General features: G+C 31.7%; 1 protein-coding gene across 2 annotated transcripts in view; it reads right to left on the bottom strand.

Moving 5' to 3' along the window:
• Positions 1 to 4301: 4301 nt before the first annotated feature.
• Positions 4302 to 26624, bottom strand: part of LOC148604833 (glutamate receptor-like) — a 29002-nt gene continuing 6679 nt past the window's right edge. The window contains exons 3-17 of one of the 2 annotated variants that reach the window (XM_088549275.1): positions 20636 to 20881; positions 19148 to 19344; positions 18752 to 18805; positions 18248 to 18361; positions 17647 to 17808; positions 17106 to 17213; positions 16263 to 16388; positions 14961 to 15179; positions 14268 to 14614; positions 11213 to 11411; positions 10699 to 10943; positions 8907 to 9018; positions 8223 to 8360; positions 6523 to 6636; positions 4302 to 5868 (exon numbers count right to left, since the gene is read on the bottom strand). In XM_088549275.1, the coding sequence (XP_088405401.1) occupies positions 5794 to 5868; positions 6523 to 6636; positions 8223 to 8360; positions 8907 to 9018; positions 10699 to 10943; positions 11213 to 11411; positions 14268 to 14614; positions 14961 to 15179; positions 16263 to 16388; positions 17106 to 17213; positions 17647 to 17808; positions 18248 to 18361; positions 18752 to 18805; positions 19148 to 19344; positions 20636 to 20881 (2456 nt within the window). In that variant the 3' untranslated portion in view covers positions 4302 to 5793. The remainder of the gene's footprint in view (positions 5869 to 6522; positions 6637 to 8222; positions 8361 to 8906; positions 9019 to 10698; positions 10944 to 11212; positions 11412 to 14267; positions 14615 to 14960; positions 15180 to 16262; positions 16389 to 17105; positions 17214 to 17646; positions 17809 to 18247; positions 18362 to 18751; positions 18806 to 19147; positions 19345 to 20635; positions 20882 to 26624) is intronic. The other variant, XM_088549277.1, reaches the window with a different exon arrangement.

Here is a 26624-nt window from a genome sequence, read left to right as displayed (position 1 = left end):
GTCTTATTCATGTTATATCACGTTTCACTTAATATGTGACTTGGCTTCATTATGTACATAAAGCCTAGGTACAAGTATTACAAGAATCAGGCAAACTTTTGAAATCAAAACAAAATATTACCATTTACAAAACATCAAAACATCGAGACAGTTACAACTGTTATCATTCAAAAAGGATATTTTGTCCTAGAAATAGACATAAACAGCCCCGAAACATAAATATTTGAAAATTTTAATGTATGACTTTATAAGATTTTGCTCTTTGAAAGACGTCACAGACCAACGTCCTAAATATAAAGAAGAACAGTATGGTTTAATATGATGGAGTACTCAGATTGAAGATAAAAGGACGAAATGCTATTTGAAAAGTTCTGCACGTAAATACCCGAAAGTGAATTCACCAATCTAGTTTTCCTTCTTACTGTAAGTAAAATGTGGCTACAATGAAACTAGTATTTTAAATTATGATTTTGTTTGTTTTGTTTTGTTTATTTTTTATTTTATTTTATTTTATTTTTTTTTTTGTCTATTTTTCAAGTCGGCTTATTCTTATGGAGCCTCGTACTTAATATTTGCAGCATTTTTCCAAAAATAAAAAGAAACCTAAACATGATAAGTTAAAGGAAATTTTCTTCAAAAGATATTGTCGAATGTATATAGTTGTAACTGCTTGTCTGTAAAATGTACCACCAAAACTCTTTTAAAAGTTTTAACTTCTATAGCTAAACCACCTGACTGTTCTTGCAAAAACTCTCCATTCAAATATGGTTCTTCCGGTCACGTCGTTACTGGAGATTTAACCATCATCGAAAACGATTTTTCTCCATAAACTGGAATGATAACTTTAAAGTCCTTATGGATGCTGTAGAGGACTATGCAAGAACATGGATAAAGCCAGAAGAAGAAGACATTAATTCTCTGGCAGAGTGGTTAAAGGCCGTGAGTTCTTTAATTTTGAAACGAATTAAAGTTTTAAGACGGTCAATGAGTGCCAATGCTACATCAATTTTCAAAGACCCCGATATAGCAAAAACATTGGCTACTACATGACAAATATATTATCCTACCAGCAGACTAAGCCCTAAACAAAATTGTTCTTGTCTGCAAAACATTTTACATCCAATGTTTATCATCAGGAGTAGACGTAGAAAAAAATAACAGTGATATAGTGCTATCACACTCTCCAAAGAAGAGATTGTGGAAAACCATAAATCTGTGCTATCCTCTTTTGGTCTTTCTACCAAAGACGATGATTGTGTAATATTTTCTATGTACTGGACTCCTAAACCCCAAAAGAATCCATACAAATAACGTTACATAGCTGGATCTGCAAAATTTACCACCAAACCTCTTTCACAACTTTTAACTTCTATACACATACATGTAGCTGTCAAATAGGGTCTGTAGCCCTACCACAACACTGACGGAGTGGTATTAATTCAATGTGGATCCGGAAAAAAATTCGAAAGATCTTCTGGAGGCCCTCAAGTCGAAATTAATATCAGAATTTAATAGCATTAAATCCTATGATTTTTAAACCCTGTAAACTTCTATCCCCCATACTTAGTTAAAATCCCGACTTAAAACATTAGATCCTTTGATCTCAGTTTCCGCTTTATAGTTTACATATTATCTTTAAACGATCCTAGTTTCGGGGATTTGATACATCGCATCTACCCCACAGAACTTGAATAAAGGATACTATACACACTGTGAAATCAGACCTCATATCCCGACCTACACTGAGGGATCGATGGTGAAGAAAAACTATTGAATATATTATACGAAAAACGCGATGACTTTTTTCTTTCAACTGTGGCGACATCCGTTCAGCACCAGTATGGAGTTTTCATATCACAACTCCTAAGTTATGCCAGTCTTGTCGTAACTAAGCAGATTTTTTTGTATCACGCTAGACTTCTTACAATTAGGCTTCTGGAACAGGGTTATGTTGCTACAAGGTTGAAGTCATCACTTCAGAAGTTTTATGGTCGTCATCATGAACTCGTGAATCATTAAGGTGTATCCATCTGCATCATGAAAACTGCTGATTTGTTCAACTTGTTAAAGTTTTACTTTCTTCTTTCGTCTATTCCGGACTTGACTTTTTATGAGCAACTCGGCGGGTGTTTCTAGAAAAGCACAGGCTGCTTACCCTACCGCTACACCTGGTCCATGCTCCCAGTTTTTAGTGGAGTCCGAGTTCCTCATTTACTTTTGTTACCTTGTATTTATTCTATTAGTTACTTTATGTTCCTTGTTGCGTTTTGCATGTCTGGTCCTTGTCCTTGGATTAGATTCTTTGATTTCCGCTATAATCTTTGTTCAATTGATTACTTTTTATTATGATTATACGTCATGAAGTTTACAACTGTATTTTTCATATTCCAAAACAAGGTCACGACCAGTTTTGTTTTTAACTGCATCACCTACCATATATCCCTAATAATGGCATACGCACTCAACCAAATAAGCCTGATTTATGTTTTGAAATATCTGCAACGGGCTTTTCAAATTACCAAGATGAAATATTTACATGCATATATATCAAATATTTTTTACAAGACTATCAAGCCTCATTTCTTATTTTCTCACACCAGTGACACACGTAATTTCACTTAATTCGTGTCTCGTTTCTATTATATATTTTTATTACATTTGTTTCAATAATCATATTAAGGGACGCAACTGTAACATTTCTTTCTATATATTTCGTTAATGATTTTTGAGACACACAAATCTGTTTTGTGAATGTTGTAGGTCGGTCTCTTAGATGTTTTGGTTATTGTAAATCCGAAACACATGCGGAGCTTCCTTGTGTCATTACAACAGTACAATAACTGTCTGTATTTCCAGATTTTGTACAGTTATTCTGACAATTTCTAGCTGCAATAAATTGAAAAATATGAAATGTATATTTAATCAAGAAAAAAAACAACATGAACATTTGAATTAAAAAGAGTATAAAAACTTCACAATAAGCCTTTGTAATCAGTATTTCATTGTCACCAAGTTCATGTTATGAATTTCTGAAATCTCATTTAATCGCTTTTCCCTCCTCTTTCCAAACCCTTTGAATGCCCATTTCGCGTTGCTTTCCGTATTCAAATTCTCATGGTTTTCTATTAATGTTTTAACGTGCTGTCCGTTACTGAGTTTTGAATTCTAGATTTACTGGAATCCGATTCTTGTTTTGGAGCTTATGATTTGACTTCTGGAAGCAAGATATCAAAAGTTAAATCAAGCGGTTCGTCAAAAAATGTTCGTATTGATTGACTCATTGAAATGCCCTGAATCCCAGTAAATACAGAATGTTCATTCACCATTGTTTCGGCTATTTGGGATAATTTTATGTCGTCCAATGATGATTAATCCGGTTCCATCAAGTTTGTAGAACCCATGACTTCACAGATTGATTGCTCTTTGTCAGCGGTTAAATTTGCAAAATTAACGATTCAGTGCATTGCTTCATACATGGTGCTTTCTTCCTACTCCGACGTCAAAAGGAAAGCTAAATCGGCCAATTCAGACCACTTTTTTTTCTAACAAAAAATGCCGCTTATCAATTTTTTTAAACCCTAAGTACCGTGAAAATATTGACAAAGACGCGTATTTATTTGATTGGACCTATCCACAAATCATTAACATCACTCGTGACAGTCTATATCTATTTGACAACTAAGTGCTGTGGATATGATCTCGTCCTGTCGGGCTCGATCAAAACCAAGCCCTTTAATTGTAAATTAGATACAGGCAGTCACTCGTACTATAAATAATACTTAGTAATGATTAAATCTTGTTCTTTTTCTCTGTTTTTTGGTTTTTTTTTTTTTTTTTTTTTTTTTTTTTTTTTTTTTTTTTTTTTTTTTTTTTTTTTTTTTTTGATGTTCTCTTCTTCAACTCAATTCTTGACCAATCAGATTATTTGAAATGGAATATTTTAGGGAAAACTCAGTATGGAAACTCTGCCTTGGAATATTAACCTTGCTCATCATCTGAATGTTAAATATCAACTTAAATGGTATCCCATTGTCCAGTTTTTTGTATTGCTATTGTTTCCTTTTATCGTCCTGTTGTTTTGCAAACAAAACAAAACGTACTGTCAGTTGTTCAAATTTATCCCGCTGTATAAGCTTATCTGGTTTAACATATATGAAAAAAAAATCATAAACAGACAATTTTATCTAGTAAAAGTTAAGAAACAACAACAAATACACTTTTTTAAACAATCAAGGGCATATGAACTGGGTGAGACATCAGTGAATATGCAGAAAATACAAATGATAATTTAAAACATTGAACTACGAACAAACATTTAATTCACAGCTCTAGATATGAACAATTCATTATATGACATGCACTGTAAGTTATATGTAATTAGGAAATACAAATTATTGTAAATTTTAGCACAGATAAAGTGGATCAATATGCTAAAAATACAGTAAAATTTCAACATGATACACAGGCAAATATTTTTCACGTGAAATTCATGTGAAATTCACATGAAATTAACATGATTTTCATGTGAAATTCACTAAACACGAATTTCGCGGGAACACGTAGGAATTTCACTTGAAGGCTCCATTTACCCGAATTTTACGTGAACTCTGTCACTTAATTTATTTGCTCAACTCAGGTGAAAATCATGTGAAATTCTTGTGAAAATCATGTGAAATAATTTTGCCTGTGTACATAATGCATAAAATGTGAGTTTAAATTAATACATTTTTATTAAACAATCAGCAGTTGGATAAGATGACATAATTGCAAATTTCAAATCAAATATGTATTTCAACTTAATTGAGGGATGAAATATATTTCAACAGAACATCATCGTACCAGCAACGAGTTGTAATGTAAAACACAAAAAGAACAGTAATATTGGTACATTATTAAAATATGCAAGTGTCATCGAAGGTTTTAAACAACACCTAATTAAGAAGCAGTGCAAGACATATTTAAAACGATTATATATATGGCTACGAAAAGTCACACCAATACATGTGTGCACTACCATTTTAAAGTCTTTTGTTGGTTTATTAGGGACTATTTTAACATTGGAAACACATAAGTAGTTGCATTTAGCAAAGTTTTGTTTCACGAATTTAGGAAAATTATATCAACAATTATATGTACAATGTTCACATAGTTGAAAGTTATATTTTTAGGTGTAAGCTGGTTTGATGGCCACTTTTCTCTCAACGTTTTTTGTTTCAGTAAAAAATCTGTTTTCTAGATAATAGATAATGACTGCATGAACATAGTGTTTTTTAATTGATTGATTGTTAAGGAATGTGCTTGTACATTGTGTAAAAACAGTCAAACACTTTCACAAAAATAATCCTTGTCTAATTTATACATATTCGAATTTACATTGGGTTAACAATCTGCGACACGTCTCGCAACCAGTATCTGTTTACACATCAGACATCAAATAATCAGGAGTCAAATATGAATCCATAGTCTGAAACTCCAAATCTCCCATAAATGTTCTATTCACCTTTCATTATACTGACATTTACTATATACACACCGGTTACAATTTCTGATTAAAAAAATATCCATAAATATATGTAAAATATGCGACTGACAGAAATAAATATCTTTTTGCTTGACACGAATAAACCATTAACACTAACAAAAGCATTTGTACGTTGAAAATCATGAAAAACAAATACACTCAAAAACATTCTTTTTTACAACTTTCTAATCAAGAGTATACATTTCACAACTCGAAAAATTGTTCAGAAGCTACCTGCATATATTCATCGATGATTGTAAATCACATCTCTGTCACACTTGAGTATGGGTGTTAGTATCAACATATGGGTCAAAACCAGGCAGTTGTGTAGGTCCTGTGTATGTGTACTGAAAAATGAGAGATCAATTTCATCATACACAAAAACTAACGTTTTCAAGACTTCGTAACACTTTTAAAATGTTGTGCGTTTTCTAAAGCAATTTTAACACACACAAAATGTAACATCCATTCTTAAGAAAGATAGAATAATTGTGTGGTGTTTTGTTTCTACCAGTGTGAAAGTAATATTGTTCGGTGGTAGACAAAACCACGAAATTCGGTTCCAAATAAAACAAAGAAAGGAGAATCCTATTGATGTGTATACTAAAAAGCTCAAAAGAACGATTTCAAAACTCCACGAACTTCTGTTTTCCTAATTCACAAAAATTGGTATCCACGAATTAAAGTACTTTCACACTATATGTGTCTATTTTTTTCCTATACAAAGTGACATTTTCATGATGCAAAAAGTGTTGTTAATCAATCAAACGTCTGCTGCGGAAACTAAAAATTAAACGTTACTAGCAAATTTTATCAAATTAACGTGCTTTATTTCAAGTTTTGAATAACAGCGAATTCTGTCAACATCAGACGTAATCATTTCAAGCGCAAATCTATAAACTGTATAAGGTGAAAAATTAAATGTTTCTTAGAACTACCATTATTATCTATAGACATATGTCTTTGTTTAATAAGCATCTTGTCTTTTACTTTAAACTTACCGTTCCTGATGATCCGGACTTTTTCAGAGGAGTTGTAGATTCTGGATTTCCAGAGTCCATTGACCCACGGAAAGAAAGGCGAGCTTTGTTTCTAACTATAGTTCCAAATGTTTGCTGTATTTAATCACAATCATATACTTTCATGTTATATGAAAACGTAAAATAGAAACAAAATGCTTATGCTTATTTTTGCATTGAGAATTTCATTAACTAGTTCAGAATGTTTTGGATAATAATTGCTTATTTCAATGAGTCAATAACATTTATGAAATAGAATGTATTGCATTTAAATGTAATATTTCATTGTCATGAAGTTTTAAAAAAGATGGTACACCTAGATACAAATATAGTTCTTGATAGAGATTACTCATACTCAAAATACTGTAATGTTTGATCGACAACACATTTGTCCAGTTTGGTGGACGGGTTTTTCCAACATACGGTCGGCATTCCAATCGAAATAAAATGGGCTCCTTTACTTGCTGACTTATTCATTCACCCTTATGAGGTTGACTTCATACTATACCTTTTTATCTCCGTTTCCGCTATACTGATGACGTATTATCATTAAACAATCCTAGTTTCGGGGATTTGATACATCGCATTTACCCAAAAGAACATGAGATAAAGGATACTTCACAGTCAGGCTCATATCAGGCTCACATCTTGACCTACACTTAGAGATCGATGGTAAACCCAAATATAATTGACCAAAACTTACAACAAATATGATGACTTTTCATTCAGAATTGTCAGAATTCCTTTTATCTGTCGCAACATCCCTTTTAGCACCTCTTACTCATACGTTATGCCAGAGCTTGCGTTACTAAGCAGACTTTTTGTATTACGCTAGACTTCTTACAATTAGGCTTCTGGAACAGGGTTATGTTGCTACAAGATTGAAGTCATCCCTACATTATGGTTTAATGGTCGTCATGATGAGCTCGTGGATCGTTACGGTGTATCCATCTGCACCATGAAAACTGATTTGTTCAACGTGTCATAGTTTTCCTTTCCTCGTTTGTCTTGAGCGGACTTCACTTTTTATGAACAACAAAGGCGGGTGTTTCTAGAAGAGCATAGGATGCTTACCCTACCAGTGTACCTGGTCCATGCTCAAAGTGTTTACTGGAGCCCGAGTTGCTCATTTACTTTTGTTACTTTGTATTTATTATTTTAGTTACTTTATGTTCTTTTTGTGTTTGTCTGTTTTCCATGTTGGGTCGTTGCCTTTGGATTAGATTATTTTGAGTTTCGCTAGAATCTTGATTCCCTTGAAACGCAAAGTTTTCGTCTACTTTGTTGATGAAAGAATTATGTTTTCTGTTTTTAGAACACTATGCTGTGTAAATACTTCTATTTTTCGAAACTGTGTTACTTTAACTCTGAATGCAGGGGTTTCATTAGATCTTCATATTTATCGATAGGAAATTTTTAAATCATCCAATTTTTGTATTCGATGTTATTATGACATTAAACATTTTACCCGACGGATCACATTCATATTTATCTAATTATGATCGTAATTTGGTACGCGATATTTGTGCCATTTCTTTGTATTGGACATGTAGAACTGGTTTATTTTCGTCTTATTTTCATATAATTGTTATAATTTAGGTGTCTTCCTTTTTTCTGTAGAACTCCATAGTTATAAAATTATAATTAAAGTTTAACCTTTTTTCCAGTTGAATTGTCTTTACCTTAGTCTTTTTAGAATCAACAATTGACCTGTATAGAAACTCTAGACCAGCTATGATAACAGACAGGCTAAGTCCACCTATCAAAATGTAGAATATTCCAGCTACGTTGTGCAATTTCAACTCTGCTTCACTGCCATCCTGTTACAAATGAAGTTATTTTCTATTTTCTATGTATTCTTTTAGACAACATATCAATAGTGTTTAACTAATTAATCTTTATTTACGTGTAGATATGTCTTTCGTCTAAGAGTACACATGTGTGCGAAGTACTAAAATAACCATTGAAATCATACATATATCAAAGTTTTTTTATTCGTTTGAATCTAATGTGATATGTATTCGAAATCATTTTCTGAGACTAAAGTCGCCATGAGATGGCTCGCAAAATATTTACTACTATCCCTTGCGCTAAATGCTTTATTGTAAAATATGTTTCCATTGAAAACTGCAGATACATTGTATGTTGGATTCTGGAAAACGAAAATATGACCGAAAACAAACTTTTCACGAAACAAAGGTGTTTCTTCAGAAAACTCATGATTTCGAAAAAATAATATGATAATTTTAAAAGGAAAATCGGACAAATAAATTCGTTAATGAACACAAACCACAAACACAATATATCTTGTGTATATATACATTTTGTTTAATGTGAAATAAAAATAACAACAATGCAAACGTTACCAGTGCTGCGTTTTGATCTCCACATTCTGAACGTTTATCCCACCATTTCTTTTTCAATGACTGTAAGTCTCCCTTTTCTCTTAAGTGCAGAACAGCTAGGGTTAGCTGGTCCCTTAAAACAAGATACATAAGAAACCGTAACGTTTATGGGCAATCTAATTTGATTTTCGGCTCTGCCTACGATGGACGGTGCTCTATATGTGCCTTCAAACTATTAGCCTTTCTTCTGAGAAAACTAAATACATTTCTATACAACCAATGATATTAAAGAAATAATTCGTGGAGGGGTAGATTTGTACTCTTTTTAAGATGGGTACTTCATCTATATTCGATTACTTAACACCGAGCGACAGCGCTGTGTTAAATGAGAATATAAATGCCAAACCCATGTTAAAATGAATACAAATTTACCCCTGCAAGGAATTACTTCTTTTCTAATATGACAAATACGGTAATTCTGGTGACAAAAATTTCCCTAGGCGTAGCAAAAATTACGGCTGTTCCGTTCAAGCTCTCCCGTATTGACGTTGGATTAAGTTTGAATATTTATGTCATCGCAAGTGATAAATGTGTGTATTTATATAATTGATTTCGATGAGATAACCTCTCAGTATTTAAATCATCGCGTGAACGCTATTAAATTAGTGTTTTGTCTCGAAGCGACAGCGAAAGAAAAGAGATAGTGCGTATGTGCTAAAGGTGGGGTTGTACCGACATGTACTGTTTGACGGTATGAAGACGTCATATTAGAAATTTTAATTAACTCCTCTTCCTCGTGTACGTCAATTGTCTTAATACATGGTCCGAATTGTAATGGTTCAAAATGTCTTTTGGTCGCTCTAACTATGAAATACGAAACATCTTTAAAGATTAAATTTATTTTTTGTTGGTTTGGCATTATTCTGTTTCGATTTCTTTGGACTTTTTTTCGATTCTAATTCATTTTTATTCATTTTCTTTCGAGTTGATTCGTTCCAATTAATTTGTTACCGATTCTTTTAGTTTCATTTAGTTTCATAATCGTTTGCACCTTTCAAGCACCCAAGAATCACGAGTAACGCTGATTCCGTCATTTTCGTAACAACATCTGGACGCCATGCTGTATACTGTCTTGGCCATTCATATCTTCGATTTGTATTTATTCATCGAATCTAGCGAATAATTTACGATACTAGTTTGATCCACAATACGCATTCACAATGTATACGCACATGAAACTGCTCTGACTGAAGGTACAAACCGGATATTGATGTTTTTTTCTAGCCAAAAGTATACAGAAGCCATGTTGATGATACAATCATTAACGCTGCCTTAAATAAGCAAAAAAAAATCAAACGACTATTAAAAGACATTACAGGGCCTCCGCACTTGTGCATTTGTCTATTTTCGTTTTGACAACCGTCACTACTGTCAGAATATTTTTAACCATTAATAATTATATTCTACACATATATAGGACGTGTGACGTCCATATTAATGTATTGTAATGTGCATGCACAGTTGGAAATATAATATTTGTTAATTGAATTTACTTTCAAAATAAAGTTTATGACCCGTTTTACAAAATAATTATCTTAATTTCACCTCGATATTGTGTTACTAACATAATTTTTGAGTACTCATTGTCAAATGGTTAAATGCACACTTAAATTCATACCCATATATAAAATATGTTTTGAATCATTATACTACATGCTAATAATTGTTACATTGTTGCAGAGAACTGATAGCAAGGATTCTTGAACTTAGCACACATAAGAACTTCCTTATAATGAATCTATAATCAACTTACCTTAAATCTGAACCAATGGGTGTAGCAATTCCATAACCTTTGGAGTCAAGGTTACTGCCAACTTTCATTGTATCACAAGGTTTCCTGCTGTTAATAAACTCGTTTGTTGACGATTCTATCAGGTAAGCATATTTGCCGTTGGAAGATCGAACCCTAGCTTTCCCGGCTTCCGTGGATTTCACGAAAACATCCTTAGCTGATGTCATGTACGCCCACATTCTCTCATAAACGGCTACTTTTGATAGCTGAAATTGACATTGAATTCGGTTGAAACTTGTACACTCTAACACATATAGTTAAGGTACAAAGAATTAAACAAGTCCAAATAATAATATGTAGATAATGCAACTATTTGTATGGCTTTCCAGTATCATCACGAACATGTCTGAAGAGATGTGAATTACATCTTCATTAAACAAAAACATTTGATTTTTTTTCTTTTGGTATGAATTCATGTTGTTGAACTAAAACCTCTAATATTTTTATTAACCAATATCATAGTAAAATGATTTACCCTGAAGAAATCTGCTGTCGTTCCATATTCGTATACGCCATATTGAATTTTGGTTTGTTTTGCAAGATCCTCAGCCGACTCTATTGGTGTGTTCATTCTCTCAACAGTAAGAAAAGCAGCTAGGTTGGCGGTATAGGATGATATAATGATGAGAGTAAAGAACCACCAAACGCTACCAACAATCCTACCTGAAACTGATCTACAAAAAAAACATTTTTCAACTGATAGTTAATTAAATGTTGTAAATTGTTTTTCTTATTAATCCAAAACGTCTGTTTTCTAAAACAGTGTTTAACATGTTTTATTAATTGTTTTCCGTTTTTTTAAGGGAACTTACTCATGATTAGGGAATAATAGTAAGATACATGTTTAAATTCATCGATTAATTCATGGTAAAAATAGTTAAAACCAGATAACTATATATATGATGAAGGTGAAACCTTTTAACGCTCCCGAAAAAAACATTAATAAAAAGCAACTTTGATAATAATTGTCAGCTCTGATTTGATGTTTTAAACATATTTTATTCAGTAAATAACTTGAATAGGATTGGATAGCAGGCAAGGCCTATATATATCCTCTCCATACACAGGGGCGGATTCAGGCGGGGGCGTGGCGGGCGTGCACCCCCCCTAAATTGCAAAACATGGTTTGTCAGGGATATATTTTGGCGCTGTTAGGTTGAAACTTTAATTTCTATCTAATTTTACCACAAAGGATATCCACATTTCACCCACTGTAGAAGAATATGTCATATTTAATATCAAACCATTTTTACTGCGCGCCTGTGCGCATCCCCCCAATATATTTATATATATTGTTAGTAATTCTCTATGCAACTTAAATTGTAATGCATAACTTTTCCATTATCTTCAAATTAAACTCTTTTTTTATTTTAGAATATTATCAATATCCATTTTTGTAAACATTGATGGATAAAGTTCTAAGATTGCAAATTATTAACTCGATCTTGACAAAAGAGGTATTTTCTGCATATTTCATGTTTACTAGACATCATGCACCGATCCCTTCATTGGCGAGATCCTTTAATCTCAGTTTCCGCTATATAGATGACGTATTATCTTTTAACAATCCTAATTTCGGGGATTTGATACATCGCATCTACCAAAAAGAACTTGAGATAAAGGATACTACAGACACTGTGAAGTCAGCATCATATCTTGACCTACACTTAGAAATCGATGGTAAAGGAAAACTATTGACCAAACTTTACGACAAACGTGATGACTTTTCATTCAGAATTGTCAACTTTCCTTTCATCTGTGGCAACATCCCTTCGGCTTCTGCGTATGACAACTCATACGTTATGCCAGAGCTTGCCGAAACTACGCAGACTTTTTGTATCGCGCTAGAACTCTAACAAATAGGCTTCTGGAACAGGGTTATGTTGCTACAAGATTGAAGTCATCACTACAAAAGTTTTATGGTCGTCATCATGAACTCGTGGATCTGGTCCATGCTCCTAGTTTTTAGTGGAGTCCGAGTTGCTCATTTACTTTTGTTACTTTGTATGTATGATTTTAGTTACTTTATGTTCTTTGTTGTGTATTTCTGTTTTCCGTGTCTGGTCTTTGTCCCTGGAATACATTCTTTTGATTATCGCTATAGCCTTGGTTCCCTTGATTACTCTTTAAGGAAGATGAAATTGATTTGAAATGCGTTTTTAGTATCTAGCTATCAATAATTAGATTAAAGTGCATGATAAATATATCATTTATAATCATAAATGCTGATGAGTAGATCAATAAATCATTTTTTTAAAATAAAATCAATCTTTTATGAAAAATAATATGTCTGTCAGCAATATAATGTTAAGGTCTAAGCAGACAGACTGCAGTGACCTCCTGTGGTGAGCATAAAAATTGTCCCTACAGTGTGGACAGTTTTGGTTATCGGTCAAGTGATATAGAAACAAATGTTGATGAAGATAACTTGCTCCATTCCCCATGCACTGATTTGATATATTATACTTATAACTGTCATGTATGGTAGAGCTCACGGTGCTCACTGATTTAGGCAATGCCTATACCATATTAACCTTCAAGTATGGTAAATTTTGTAATGATACATATTTGTCCAAAACCATTATGCTAATTGTCATAGTCTGATATGTCTATTTGCCGAATTGTCTGTCATTCATAAGGAATTATTGGTTGTCATGGTCCGAAATGTCTTTTGGTCGATTCGTGCGGCACTGGATAACATTATGCTTCTTAAATTTGCGAAACCTCTTAAAAGATTTCTTTTATTGCAATTAGTTTCGCTTCAATCTGTTTCATTTTGTACAGTTAAATTATGTTTTTATAACGAATTAATTCATTTTATTTAATTGATTCGTTTCGATTCTTTCTTATATTGATTATTTTCGTTTCGTTTTGGTTTATTTCGTTTCGCAATTTTTAAGACCGATAATTATGGGTAATATTGATTACGTTATGTTCGTAAATATCCGGGCGCCATACTGCTGACTATAAGGCCAATCCTATCTTGGAAAAGTTATGATTCGATTTGTATTTAATTATCGATACTAGCAAATATTTTCCGAGACTGGTTTGGTCATCAATCGCACATGTACAAGTATACGCAAATGAAGCTGCCATTATGCTTTGTTTTCAGCTACTGAAAATGCAGGTTCAAACCGGATAATGATGTTTGTTTCTTACCATAAGTATACAGAACCAAGTTGATAATATAACCATAACAGATTTACGTTATTGCGCAAGTCATGGTTATTCGTTCGATTGTCGTGGTCCGAAATGTCTTTGGGTCGTTTTGGTAATCATACGACATTATGGGTAATGGTATTTTCGTAAACATTGGAGCGTCCTCTGTTGACTGTTTTGACAATCCATATCTTGGAAAAAATATGATGTTTTGAACTTAACTAAAAACGCTACTGAGACTGGTTCGCTCCCTTTGGGAGCGTATAAAACAGTTATGTCGATACGAAAGCTTTGAATCTCAAAATATTACTTCCAATGTATATTTGTCTACATGCACTCCACTCCAATTATTCGTATTGAAAAGTACTTACTTCGGGCTTATATCACAGCCTTGTTGCATGAAAGCTCCCAAGGAATACCACAAACTGTTTGATATTGTGAAATCGTTTTTTATTGTTCTATCACTCTCAACATGCCACTCAGTTGGACTGAACCGGCTGACAAGGAACAAAACAACACTGACGCCCACATAAGCAAACAAGATACACATCCATATCTCGTAGGACAAGGGGTCCATAAATGAAAAGGTGCTAGCTTTTTTATTAGTTGGCTTCTTTATCATAATACTGATTCCCAGACTCATGAATGGTTTGGTAAAGTCTACAACACGTTCTCTTTCTGATGATATGGTCATGGCAGAGAACGCTATATCTGCAGTCTAAATGATGATAAAAGTCACAATTAACGTATAAGTTAAAAGCCTTTAAATTAGGTCTTGAAATATTCCCATCATTTCAACCACATATAAATCTCATTCACATGTATGTATGTATGTATGTATGTATGTATGTATGTATGTATGTATGTAATCATTGTAAACCATGGCATGATACTGTATCCTTATACCGACTAAATGTACATGCTATAGCTAAAAAACTTGATATCAAAACAATCTGAAGATTTAATTTAATGCGTTTTTATTAACCTTTATATCATTATATGTAGAAAGAACCCTCTATTTCTTTTTAAGTTTTAACTATACATATTTTATATTAAGAACGTACCCCTCTTGTCAATTCTCCTATGACTCCTGTCCATGTTCCATTTTCTTGTTTCTTTCCATATATACCGTCTTTTGCAAGACAGAGAGTATAGTTGATTTTCAAGTACCGTGTTACTTTATCAATTAAATCAATTATATATCCGTGAAAGTTTTCAACTCCACACCGTATTGATTTTCGTTTAGTTTCGTTTGGTTCGTTGAACATGACGTACGGGTCTTCCTGAAAATTATTTTGTAAATGCGATATGAAATGTATTATTCTCTAAAATGTCTGATTTCAAATGACTTTGTGTTATAAAAAACACCAATGTTTCCTTGATGCGACTGATAACAAAATCCCAATAAGATCATCTGCTCTTATTTTTGATTAATCATTTTTTTCTCTTTTTTTTCAAGGCAAACGTCTAATGGTTGCTAGCAAAGGTTAACACCAGACGTTAACAAATATTCGATTTTTTTTTCAAATAAGCAACGCTTTTCACATTATCTGTATGAGTAACTGTAAGGCTGTTAAGTCTTGCGGTATCCTAGTTTTAGCTAGATGGAGAGAAAAGCGAGAATAATAGTACCACCAAATTCATTCGTAACAATTGTTTAACGCTAATCACTATTTTAAACCCTGAAAAGTGAGTCTCGAGAATATGTTAATTATACAGGATCTGCAAAATACAGCTAAATTTACCAACTGTAAAAATTAATATATTTACAGTTTACTATTTCTAGTTCGTTTTGCGTGACTTTTCTTAGGGAAATATATAGGAAGGAATTTATTGTTAAAAATTCGAATATGCCGTGCAATTGTTTTCTTCAAAATTTAGAAAATATAAATCCAAAACCTTTTACCAAAACAAATTATATCTTCGACTTGTATTAGCCAAATTCTATATTATAATACAAACATGAAGTGTCCAACTTGAAATAGGTCTCAAATGTGGCATACAAAACTCTAAAACATACTCTGTTTTCCTTTATTCATGAATATGACAACTATCACATATTACGCTACATATTCTTTGATCCATGTAAGATATTTTACTTTTTCCATTGACATTTTCGTCAAAGTGAGACCTATCATAGTTGGACATGAGGCACTGAAAGGAATAATACTTTCTTTAGTTTTAATTTGACCGTAAACAATAATTTGTTTTACAGAGTTTCTTGATGATTACAAAAAATAGTCTTGAAATTAACATCGTGATTTAATATTTATTGAATTAACCGAACTTCCATGTATAAAGTTATATTCTAAAACCCTTGCAAAGCCTCATAAGGGAACAATTTATTTAAAAGTTTTAATTGTCACCGCAACAGTCACGATTCTCCTAACAGTTTGCTGTTTGGTATTATTCAACGATGGCCCAATCACAATTTCTGGTTCATGCAATGAAAGTCTGTCACCTGGAGGTTTATTTGGGTAGTAGTTTCCAATCTGAAAGAATTCAAAATAAATAAATGTTCTTTTATACAAATAAACAATAAAAATTTATAGGGAAAATCTTAATAAAATGAATAAAGAAGTTTCATTAAGTTTGGTTTAATTGACAAAACAACCTTTAGATGGTCAAGTCGAGGTGTGCTTGTCTGGTAAGTGTCTTATCCCGGAGTAAAACATCCCCTCGATGGTCAAATCGAAGTGTGCTTGTCTGCCGAGTGTCTTATCCCGGCCTTCAACATACAATGCAGTCTTTTTACTTTTTACTCATTATGTGAATTTGGAAAGATGATCTGATTTTCTCTGATATAGAGAAATGCATCATAGTGGATTTTGTATTGTTTACACATGCTTGTATTTTATATATTGCACCAATTGTTGTTCTTTTCTGCTGATTTCTAATATCGTGCATTATATTTTATTTGTTTTACTTTCTTTCATCATCTGAGAGGATTTTTCAAATATTGCGTTTCCATTAAACACAATTAATGTCAATTTGGTAAAATAGCTATTAAAAAATCAAAGACAAAGGAACAACAAAAACTTGATTCTTTACAAAATGCAGAATTTCATACAGAACCGCAGTCACAATTGGAAATGCCACGGTTCTTTTGCTAGTAAAGATAAATTTTATTCGAACTCAATGAACTAAAGTTTGGCTGATTTGAATTATGGTAACCAGCTATGTATGAAGTTAACACATTGCTAACTTACCTTAGCAATTCCCATATTCATACGAGTTTCATGGAAGGGTAGCTCAAAATCTTTTCGCCATCCATTATCATCAAACTTTATTAAGCCACTCATTCCACTGTACTCACCCTAAAATATCACAGGATAATCGATATATTTTAGCAAGTGTTTGCTTGAATTTTGAATATAAAAAAAAGCAAAAGTTTCCCCTTTATTATTATTATTATTTTTTTTTTTTGGCCTTTTCCTTCTTGCTTTATTGTGTGAGTTTTGCCAAACATTGAAGACCGTGTGGTGACCTGCAGAAGTTGATTTTTTTGTTGCTTGGCTTTCATTGGCAATCATACCACATATCCTAGTTTTACAAAGCAAATCCCTGTCTCAAAGAGTTCAATTAAGGCGGCATCCATAAAGAATGTCTAAATTTAAACACACATTGTTTATCTCTTATAATTTATAGACATGAAAATATTCATTAAGTTAAATGAATGAATAAGAATTGAAAAATATTATGTATTAAATTAGTGCAGGCTTAGTATTTTAAACAGTATTAACTAATTACCCCCTTTAATTCACCAAGCACTGCTTTTCCCGGTCTATATTTGATAAGTCCCTCATTGTCACGACATTTACGAGGGGTATCTGTCTCCTTTGACCAAGAACCTTTCTTTTTAAGGGCTCGATGGAAGACTAAAACTGCATCACGGACCAGAACATCCCCAAACTACAATTTGAAGATTTTTGTTTGATATTGTAAAAATGAATTGTTTTTTTTAACATTTTATCATTTTTGACTATTTGTGAAAAAAGTATGTGTACTGTTTATTTCAAATCGAAGTATATTGCTAAACAAGTTTTTGTCAATACATGGTTAAAATCTTATGCTACATGTGAAAGACCGGACTGTACAGTTTCGTAGTTTTATAGAAACTATCGTGCCCTATTCTGTCTACAACATTTTGCCAAATTTGAAAATTAAAAACTTTCATTGTTTGATTTAGAAAGCAAATTTGTGTTAGTTTTTTTTTTGGGTTTTTTTTATGTTTGTTTGTTTGTTTGTTTGTTTGTTTTTGTATGTTTTTATTTTGTTTTGTTTTGTTTTGTTTTTTTTTTTTTGTGAAATTGTATGCATTTGCATTTATAGTTTGCAATTATGTACTTACAGTTCGATATTGGTTAGAAGAAGAATATGTTTTAAGTTCATGTTCCTTTTTTAAGCTGAATCCAGAGATATTCATTCCTGCTGAAAGTACTGTCGAGTTCATATCTTTTATTCCCTAAAACAGGCATATTTGTAAACGTTAAGCGTCTAACAGTCTAGTTTCAGTCGTATTGCTAATCGAATGAGCTTTAAATGATGCAAAATAAGAAGAAGAAAAAAAATGTTCAACATAACTAATAAACTTTAAATTAAATAAAACCACTAACAATGAGTTTGTATGAGGTAAAGCGTCAGTTTGTTTGTTTGTGTTTTGTTTTGTTTTTTGTTTTATATATTTTGTCTTAATTTTTTTTTTTATTTATTTCTACTATTTTTTTCTGCTGAGTCTATCTTAAAAGCAAGCTATAGCTCTGAAAGTTGCAAAACAGTTTCGAAATATGGCGAAAATATATTTAATAAATTGGTCTTTATTGCCACAGTTATTTTTATATAATACGTTTCTTACCAAGTCAACCAATAGAAAGTGAAACCTGTAGTTGCTAATATCTCTATCATTTTTCTAAGAAAAAAAACATTACTAGTCAAGGCTGAATGCAATCGGCAAACCAATACAAAATATCGTTCCATATTAAATGTATGCCACATTTACTATTCATTACTTTTTTTCGGATTTCCCGATTTGTAATTCAACTTTTCGTACAATAAGCACCAACGGAAATTTTAAGACTGTTGCAGGCATATAAGAAAGTATTGTGCGAGTACATTTACGTTTTGAGTATCGTTTTCTTAACTCAATTTTTTTTTAACATTTAAGAATAAATTTATTTGTTAATCAATCTTGTTAAATATATTACATTTGAACGATTGTGAAATTTAGAAAAAAAAACTATTGTGAACGTACAATAGCGGTTATCAGCTCCTGAGAACGTTCTATAGACAGATCCAGAAATATACGTAAATCCTCCTTTATCTCTGTGTTGTATTCTTTTCTTAGCTCTTGGTGACCATGTGCGACAGTATCGATTCTTTTTACTACAATGTCTAGATTTATCTCCCTTGCATTGATCTTCTGAAATAACTGCTGCAATCTAACTAGACCTGATACAAAAAGTGTGTTTTATGGTCATTAGTTCCTCATATTAATTCAGATATGTTACTTTACTTAAAATACGTTTGTAAGTTGTTGATTTATTGCAGGTTTTGTTTTTGTTATCATATATCAATTTCAAGCACTTAAGGTACGAGATCACAAATTAATACCTTTATATATACGAATATAGTTCATTTTTATTGGGTTTCTTCCTGATTGTTTTTCCTCTGCTTTCCTAAACGTAATTGCTTAGTATTTACTGTAGAAATGTAGGGCAATGATCAAATCTGCTTTCATACATGTTTCCATATTGGTGAAGTTTTTATTGAGTACGATGGGTTTGAATTTTTTTGTGTCAAAATGGTTTTGTTGAAATGCACAACGACACATCAATCGTGTTCTCGAACCTTAAGGAGGTAGACCTAGGGTAATGGAAATAACTCTTTCAATCAGTGATATGGTTGTATCATATTCAATTTCACCAAAGACTTTAAGTTGTCCTTTGAAACAGAATGAAATCAGTCCGAGTTACTTCGATGCTGATATAAGACTGATGTAAAGTTGTGAATACAAACGCTACAATGATTTGTAAGAATTGTGTCCCTTACCCTAGGTCTACCTCCTTAACCTACAATTGATATACAAATGAAATACTATAGATTTTCTTGTTTTTTGCTAATTTTGTAAGAGGGTCTTTCTTTCCGTTTATAATTTTTCTTTCCAATATTGTTTGTTTATTTTTTTTTGGTTTTGTTTTGTTTTGTTTTTTTTTAAATTTATTTGTAGTTGCATTGTGCACAGTATTATTGAGAACAGAAGTTTCTTATCTGCATGGGAAGTACAAGTAATGCTTTCCATTATACGGTTCGTTCCACTTGAACCATAGATACGTGTTCCGTTATTGGTTCATACCCAGTGTATCGCCTCAGTCGCCGAACCGGACAAACCGGAAGTAGAATTAGTGACAGTTGGTTTGTACCGGTTAATGGAAAACAAGCCTTGTTCCACGAGTATATTTACCCTGTACAATTACAGACTAGATTTTTATTTCAAGCATATTATACGTAGAACATTATTACCTTAGCCTGTGTAAAATTAATTATTTTAGAAATAAGCTTCTATCGAGTTATAAAGTTTTTCTTTGTAGTAACATTTTCTGGAAACTGAATCTTCATCGGTATCAATATCATGATAAAAAAGATTCAGTATTTAAAATTCTTTTCAATCGCTTATGGCAAAATAAAGTTCGTAATTTATTCACTTGACGTAAGAAATTTGAAAAGTCAAGACAAGAAATACCTTCATCTGTTTCATATATATAATAGACTTTGGTCCATCCTTTTCTGTATAGGACATCCAATAGACCTTCAATATAAGCTGGTCTGATGTACAACTGATATGGTTCCGCCGACGACGTCTCTTGTGGCATGCTTAGCGATATAAATGGAATTTTAAAGGTATCTGTATACGACTGTATGGTAGATAAGGCACAGGATTGGAATGCTCCAAGTATTCCATAAACATCGTTTTCTAAGAGTTCACATACTGAAACGATAGATATGTATAATAAAAATTCTTAGCTCAATTGTACAGGAAACTCCACGAAGAACAAGCGTGATAATTTATAGTCAAAATTGAAGGAATAATTAAGATACATGTAACCTATCCAGGATCCTATAAAAGCATAGTTTACTTTAGATTGACGAATGAAATTGGTCAAGCGTTGTCCCACTACATGTACTGTCAAATCTTATTACTGACAACCATTCTTTGATTCTGGAGATGAATCCGTTTTGTAATATTGAGATGAATAACCTTTTCTTATAAAAAAAGAATGTATAATTACTTTACATACATTCGTTAACTTTTCAACACATGCCTTCGTGAACAATATTATACATACGTTACATCAATTTATTAATATTATTTCATTCAGACTTTTTTTAATCATAGCAATGTAAATAACGTCCAGCCACCTTTATAAACGTTTACCTTGAGAAGAAGGTTTTTCGATTTTATAGGGTTTTACCTGTTTTATATAACCTTTGATGTACCACCCGTTAATCACACCTTAGACGTACCACCCGTCATTTTTTAATGTTTTGCTATCATATATTCATTTGTGTTGGAGCACACGATTATAAAACGGTTTGATGTTATGTCTCCTCAACAACTTATGGTCATAGATATTGTATGGATATGATGTCAGTATTTGTGTGCACTATAGGTATAGTATCAGCATTGTTTTCTCTTTTTCTCTTAAAGACTTGTTCATTTCATGCAGTAAATGGTATTTTACTCCAACTAATTGTACAATTTATGAATATTATAAAATATTTTCATTCCTTATGTTTTCATGCTATCATTATAATTTGAAGATATGTAATCAATTTATTTGCCTAAATGCTGTGTATTGCAAAATTGAATTGCAACTTTTTCCCGTAAGGAATAAAATCAAATTGTCCGTATATGAAAACAAATTCATCTGTATTAAGAAAAAGATATTGTAGTTAAATACTCATTAATTGCTGGGATTCTTCCATAAAGGGATTAGAATATATTTACAAAAGAAATTTCTAAACATTTTGTGTAAAACTTATATCACCTCAAACAACTGCAATAATTATTTATACGCTCCGTCAGGGGAGATATCATTTTCCAAACGTTAATTCAGAAAAACGTCCACTCTAATTGCTTTTACAAGTTTGTCGGTATAGTTTGGATAAAAGCTTAGATATGGTGAATAAATCGGAGTCTCTGTGCAAAGCTGATATAATTGATAAGTTAATGTTCCGTTGTTTCAGTGTTACTCTAATAGACTGGAAAGCACAAGGATGTCCCGAATCGATTGAAACGATCTCGCCAGGTTAAGCTGAACGTCATTTTCTTCGTAATCAAATTCGAAATAACTCTTTTTATTGTCGAAAAGCATGGTGGAAACTTAGATCGATCCTACGGATACGTTCCTCCCTGGAGAAACTTGAGTTTAATCATTTCCTTTTTTTTCTTGGATAACATTCCCACTAAGCCAAATACACTAAGCTTTCAATCTGAAGAAACAACTGATGCTAAAGATAATTTGTATAAATATTATGTTTGCATGAAGCCAAGCTCTCATTGACAGTTCTACATTGAAAAAGATATGGATCGTTTGATATTATTCTGCAAAATTAGTTTTTCTCATGTACGAGTCAAACATTAATCACCTTTTCTTTTTAATAACAGTTAATATGTGGGAAGTTAAACTGAACAATTCTACTTTTATATAGTTTATATGTCGATAAAACTTTTTTGGTTTTTTTGTTTTTGTTTTTGAATTGTATTTGTTTTTGTTTGTTTTGTTGTTTGTTTTGTTTTGTTTTGTTTTTTTGTTTTTTGTTTTTTGTTTTTTTTTGTTTGTTTGTTTGTTTGTTTGTTTGTTTTTTTTTTTGTTTTTTTTTGTTTTTTTGTTTTTTTTTTGGGGGGGGGTAATCCATCAATACAGATGAGCATTAAAGAAAATGGGCATTTCTAATGCAATGTATGATTTGTTTGCAGCAAAGATATCTTATTGAAAGTATTACATTAATTATTTTCAAAAAGTTCGCCATATTTGTAAAAGTCAAACTATTTTGAAATAAAATACATATTCTTAACCTTCAAAATTGTGTATGTATTTGTTATCTTAAAAAGGACGCTGAAAAAAACTGTAGCTAGCATCGCTCAAAGGAGAAAAAGAATTCTACATGAAATTTGAATATAATCAAAACATGTTTTCCGGTTGCCTGTTTCCGAATAGACGTTTCCGAATAGAAGTTTTCGGTTATAAGTTCTATGTTTTGGTTCAACTATAAAACAGCTTTTTTCGATGTTTGATTCAATAAACTTTTTAAAAATAGATCCAGACTTATACAGTCTTCCAGTTTGTATATTCCAAACACAAGGAAGAAAGAGTAATTAAGAGAACCATGATTCTAGCAGAAATCAATCGAATGTAATTCAGGGACAATGAGTAGACATGGAAAACAGGCACACACAACAATGAACATAAAATAACCAAACTAATACATTACAAATAGCAAAAATAAATGACCAACTCGGAAAAAAAAGAAAATGAAAGAAAGGTCTTCTAAAGCAAATATTTAAACCAACAAAACATATTTCGTTGTTCTTTAAATGTTTGAAGCCAAACGAAATCAATCTGGTTCATATATATTTTGTTTATAGTGAAAGCAGTTAATTATATTTATATGAAATATTGACTATAGATTTCACCTTCGATTGTAATTTTATAAGAATATAAAATTTGTATCCGATCTTAATTTTTCATGCGAATCCAATAGAGCACTAAATAGACATTTGACGTGTCCCATGAAGTTGCGTATAAAAGGTTGTATTTTAAATCTAAGTGTAAGTTCCAAAACTTCTACTTTAGTCTTATGTTTATTACCTGTTTTTTTTTCCGACAATTCAATTGTTAAATATAAAAATAACATATTATTCATACATTTACATTGTTAATTATTTACTGAATACTAGAATAATATAGTGAAGTGAGTGGTTTAATGAAAACGTCAGGTTTAACATCTCCATATTATTATTTCTCTATGCAATAATTCTATACTTGTCAAAAGTTTACTTTATATCCATGATGTACGTCTGCGAGGTCGATATTATAGTCAGGAAATAGTTTTCGGAAAGTAATGTTCGGTAAATGACTTCTATTTCTTACATTCTTGCTGATCCATTATCTAACAGAAACAAAATAAAACTTTTGCGTCGGGAATTAAATAATTCGTTACCATAGTTACTAAAATGAAAAGTGATAGAATTGTACAAAATTGATTCGACATGCAACGCACAAATCATGAGATCTACGACTTCAAATTCACGGGTTTCTCTGAAATATTTATCAGAGTATCGACTTGTCCAATTAGTGAAATAATGATACGAGTTTTATGCTTAGTACTGGAAAATTTGTTGTTTAATTGGCCTCTTTTTATTCGTTTTTACGGCCCATTTATATAATTTACGTACGGCAATGCGGTTGCACAATATAATGGTAAAACGTAATTTAAGTAATTTAATTCTAAACCGAACCAAAAAGCTTATAATTCTGAATTAAGAAACGTTACATAATGGAACTGTCAACTCCATTCACTTCGACAAAATGAAATTGAGATTACTTTTTAGATAAACGTTTATACTAGTAAAATCAATAGCCAGGGTCAAAAACACAGAGTTGAAACAAGCACAAATGGGTACTTCTATGTTTTTCTTCAATATGTAGATTTCGGCGAGTCTTTCAAGAAAGGTATAGAACGAATACTCTGCCGGTGCACCTGGTCCAAGTTACCAGTTCTTAGTAGTATCAGGGTTGCTCATTCACATTTGTTTTCTTTGTAGGTGTTATGCTGGTTATTGCATGTTTTCTGTTGTTTGTGTCTGCTTATCTTTGGTCTATATTCTTTTGATTTCCGCTAGAATCTTGGTCCCCTTAATTACTCTTTCATCCTGCTTAGTCTCAAATTCTCATAGTATATTAATATATTCCCTCTGCTTTAATATCTGTTAATTTGACATGTGTTTTTTCGTTATCGTATGACCATGACGCGTTCTCATTTATATGGCTAAACTAGCTGATACAATCCATAATCTTCCCCTCGTTTTTCATATTGATATTCTTCCTTTTTCTTATACCGGCACCCACTCAATATGCTACTTGAATATGCATTAATGCTTGGTTATATTTTATATTAAAAGTAATCATTCTACTTTCTTAAACCATCAATTAAATGATGTATTTAATCGGTGGTTTGACAGATTCATAAAATCCATAAAAGGCGGGATGTCAACAATGTATTTTGCCATACCTAAGTTCTGTATGGAAAATAAAATCACTTTCGAAACTATATGTAAGTGTTACGCGCAGCGGACATGTAACAGGATGTTTCATATTTCCTTTATGGTAACATGTGCAACTTCTTTGATTTTGATTATTATTATTATTTTTGTTATTACTTATTACTATTATTATTATTAATTTTTTTTTTTTTTTTTTTTTTTTTTTTTTTTTTTTTTTTTTTTTTTTTTTTTTTTTTTTTTTTTTGTGGCCGGTTGCAACCTTAGAGAGTCGACTTTGTTTTAAATTATAATCTAGCTAATCGACAGACCTGGTGGTATCCTATTTTTTAACCAAGTATGGCATGGTCTATGTTTTTCGAAAAGTACAGCATACTGAATTTTGCTTAAAATACTTAAACAATAGCTATTCGTGAAAATATACTTTGTTGTATATTCATTCAGCAATTTCCGAAAACACCTTGAACACCTGTGTTTAAGATGGGGGGGGGGTGGAGAGACAATAAAATAGTATGTCCCCAACTTCGTTTGGGAACATTATAAAAATAGTTATAATAATTATAATAATTTTTTATTATCTCTTTTTTTCAAATTCAGTCAACAGATATTTTAAATGTTTCAAATCATAAGTTGAAAATTTAGGTATATAAATAGCATGTATATTTGAATTTATTCAACACACCAAAAAAGCTTGGGATCCAATCATTTCATTATTTTTTTAAGTACATTTAAAACATATTTGAATCACATATATCCTAATTATCAACAATTTCATAAAATTTTAATAAAGAAATATTATCACTTCCAATTTTTTACGTTAAAGGTGAAATATTCAAACGTTTATTTTCCATAATAACGACAAAATATATGGCTATGTATATTTTCTTTCTTAAATATGATAACAAAATCTCGTGATGGATCTTAAAAACGATACAGATACATTACGAAAAATTAAATAAACGTCTAAATATGTTCAACATTACCAAATGATGGTTAAGTTGAATATATTAGATAAGCGATATTCTTCTTCAGTGTAAAATCCACCATGTTCAAGATTAAAAACAAAATTTCTGATGCTGAATGAGGCAATGAATGGTTCCTTTATCAAAGACACGTATAACCAATGGTTATAATTATGAATCAGAACGAGGGTGTCTTTATACAAAAAATTGAAATGAAGGAGAAATACAATTAAGAAAAGTTCAACTAAAATTATAGCGGTACAGCGTATTACTTTATTGCATAGTATTATAACAGATTTGTTTGATTGTACCATTCAGTTCAACAGACTATCTTTTGCGCTATAGCATTTATATATAAATAAATTTACCCATCACCTGATCAATGAACAAGATCGTGAACTTTAAACCACACTACTTTTAGCCGAAGTATTTTTACCAATGAATTATCCCGCTTGAAATAGGTGTGGGTATTGGAATAACTTACT

The sequence above is a fragment of the Perna viridis genome, chromosome 10, assembly GCF_037379345.1.
Source record: "Perna viridis isolate PV_CMFRI_1.1 ecotype Kerala chromosome 10, ASM3737934v1, whole genome shotgun sequence".
NCBI classification, from domain to species: Eukaryota; Metazoa; Mollusca; class Bivalvia; order Mytilida; family Mytilidae; genus Perna; species Perna viridis.
Note: the sequence above shows the minus strand (reverse complement) of the source record. Positions and strands in the feature narration are given on the sequence as shown.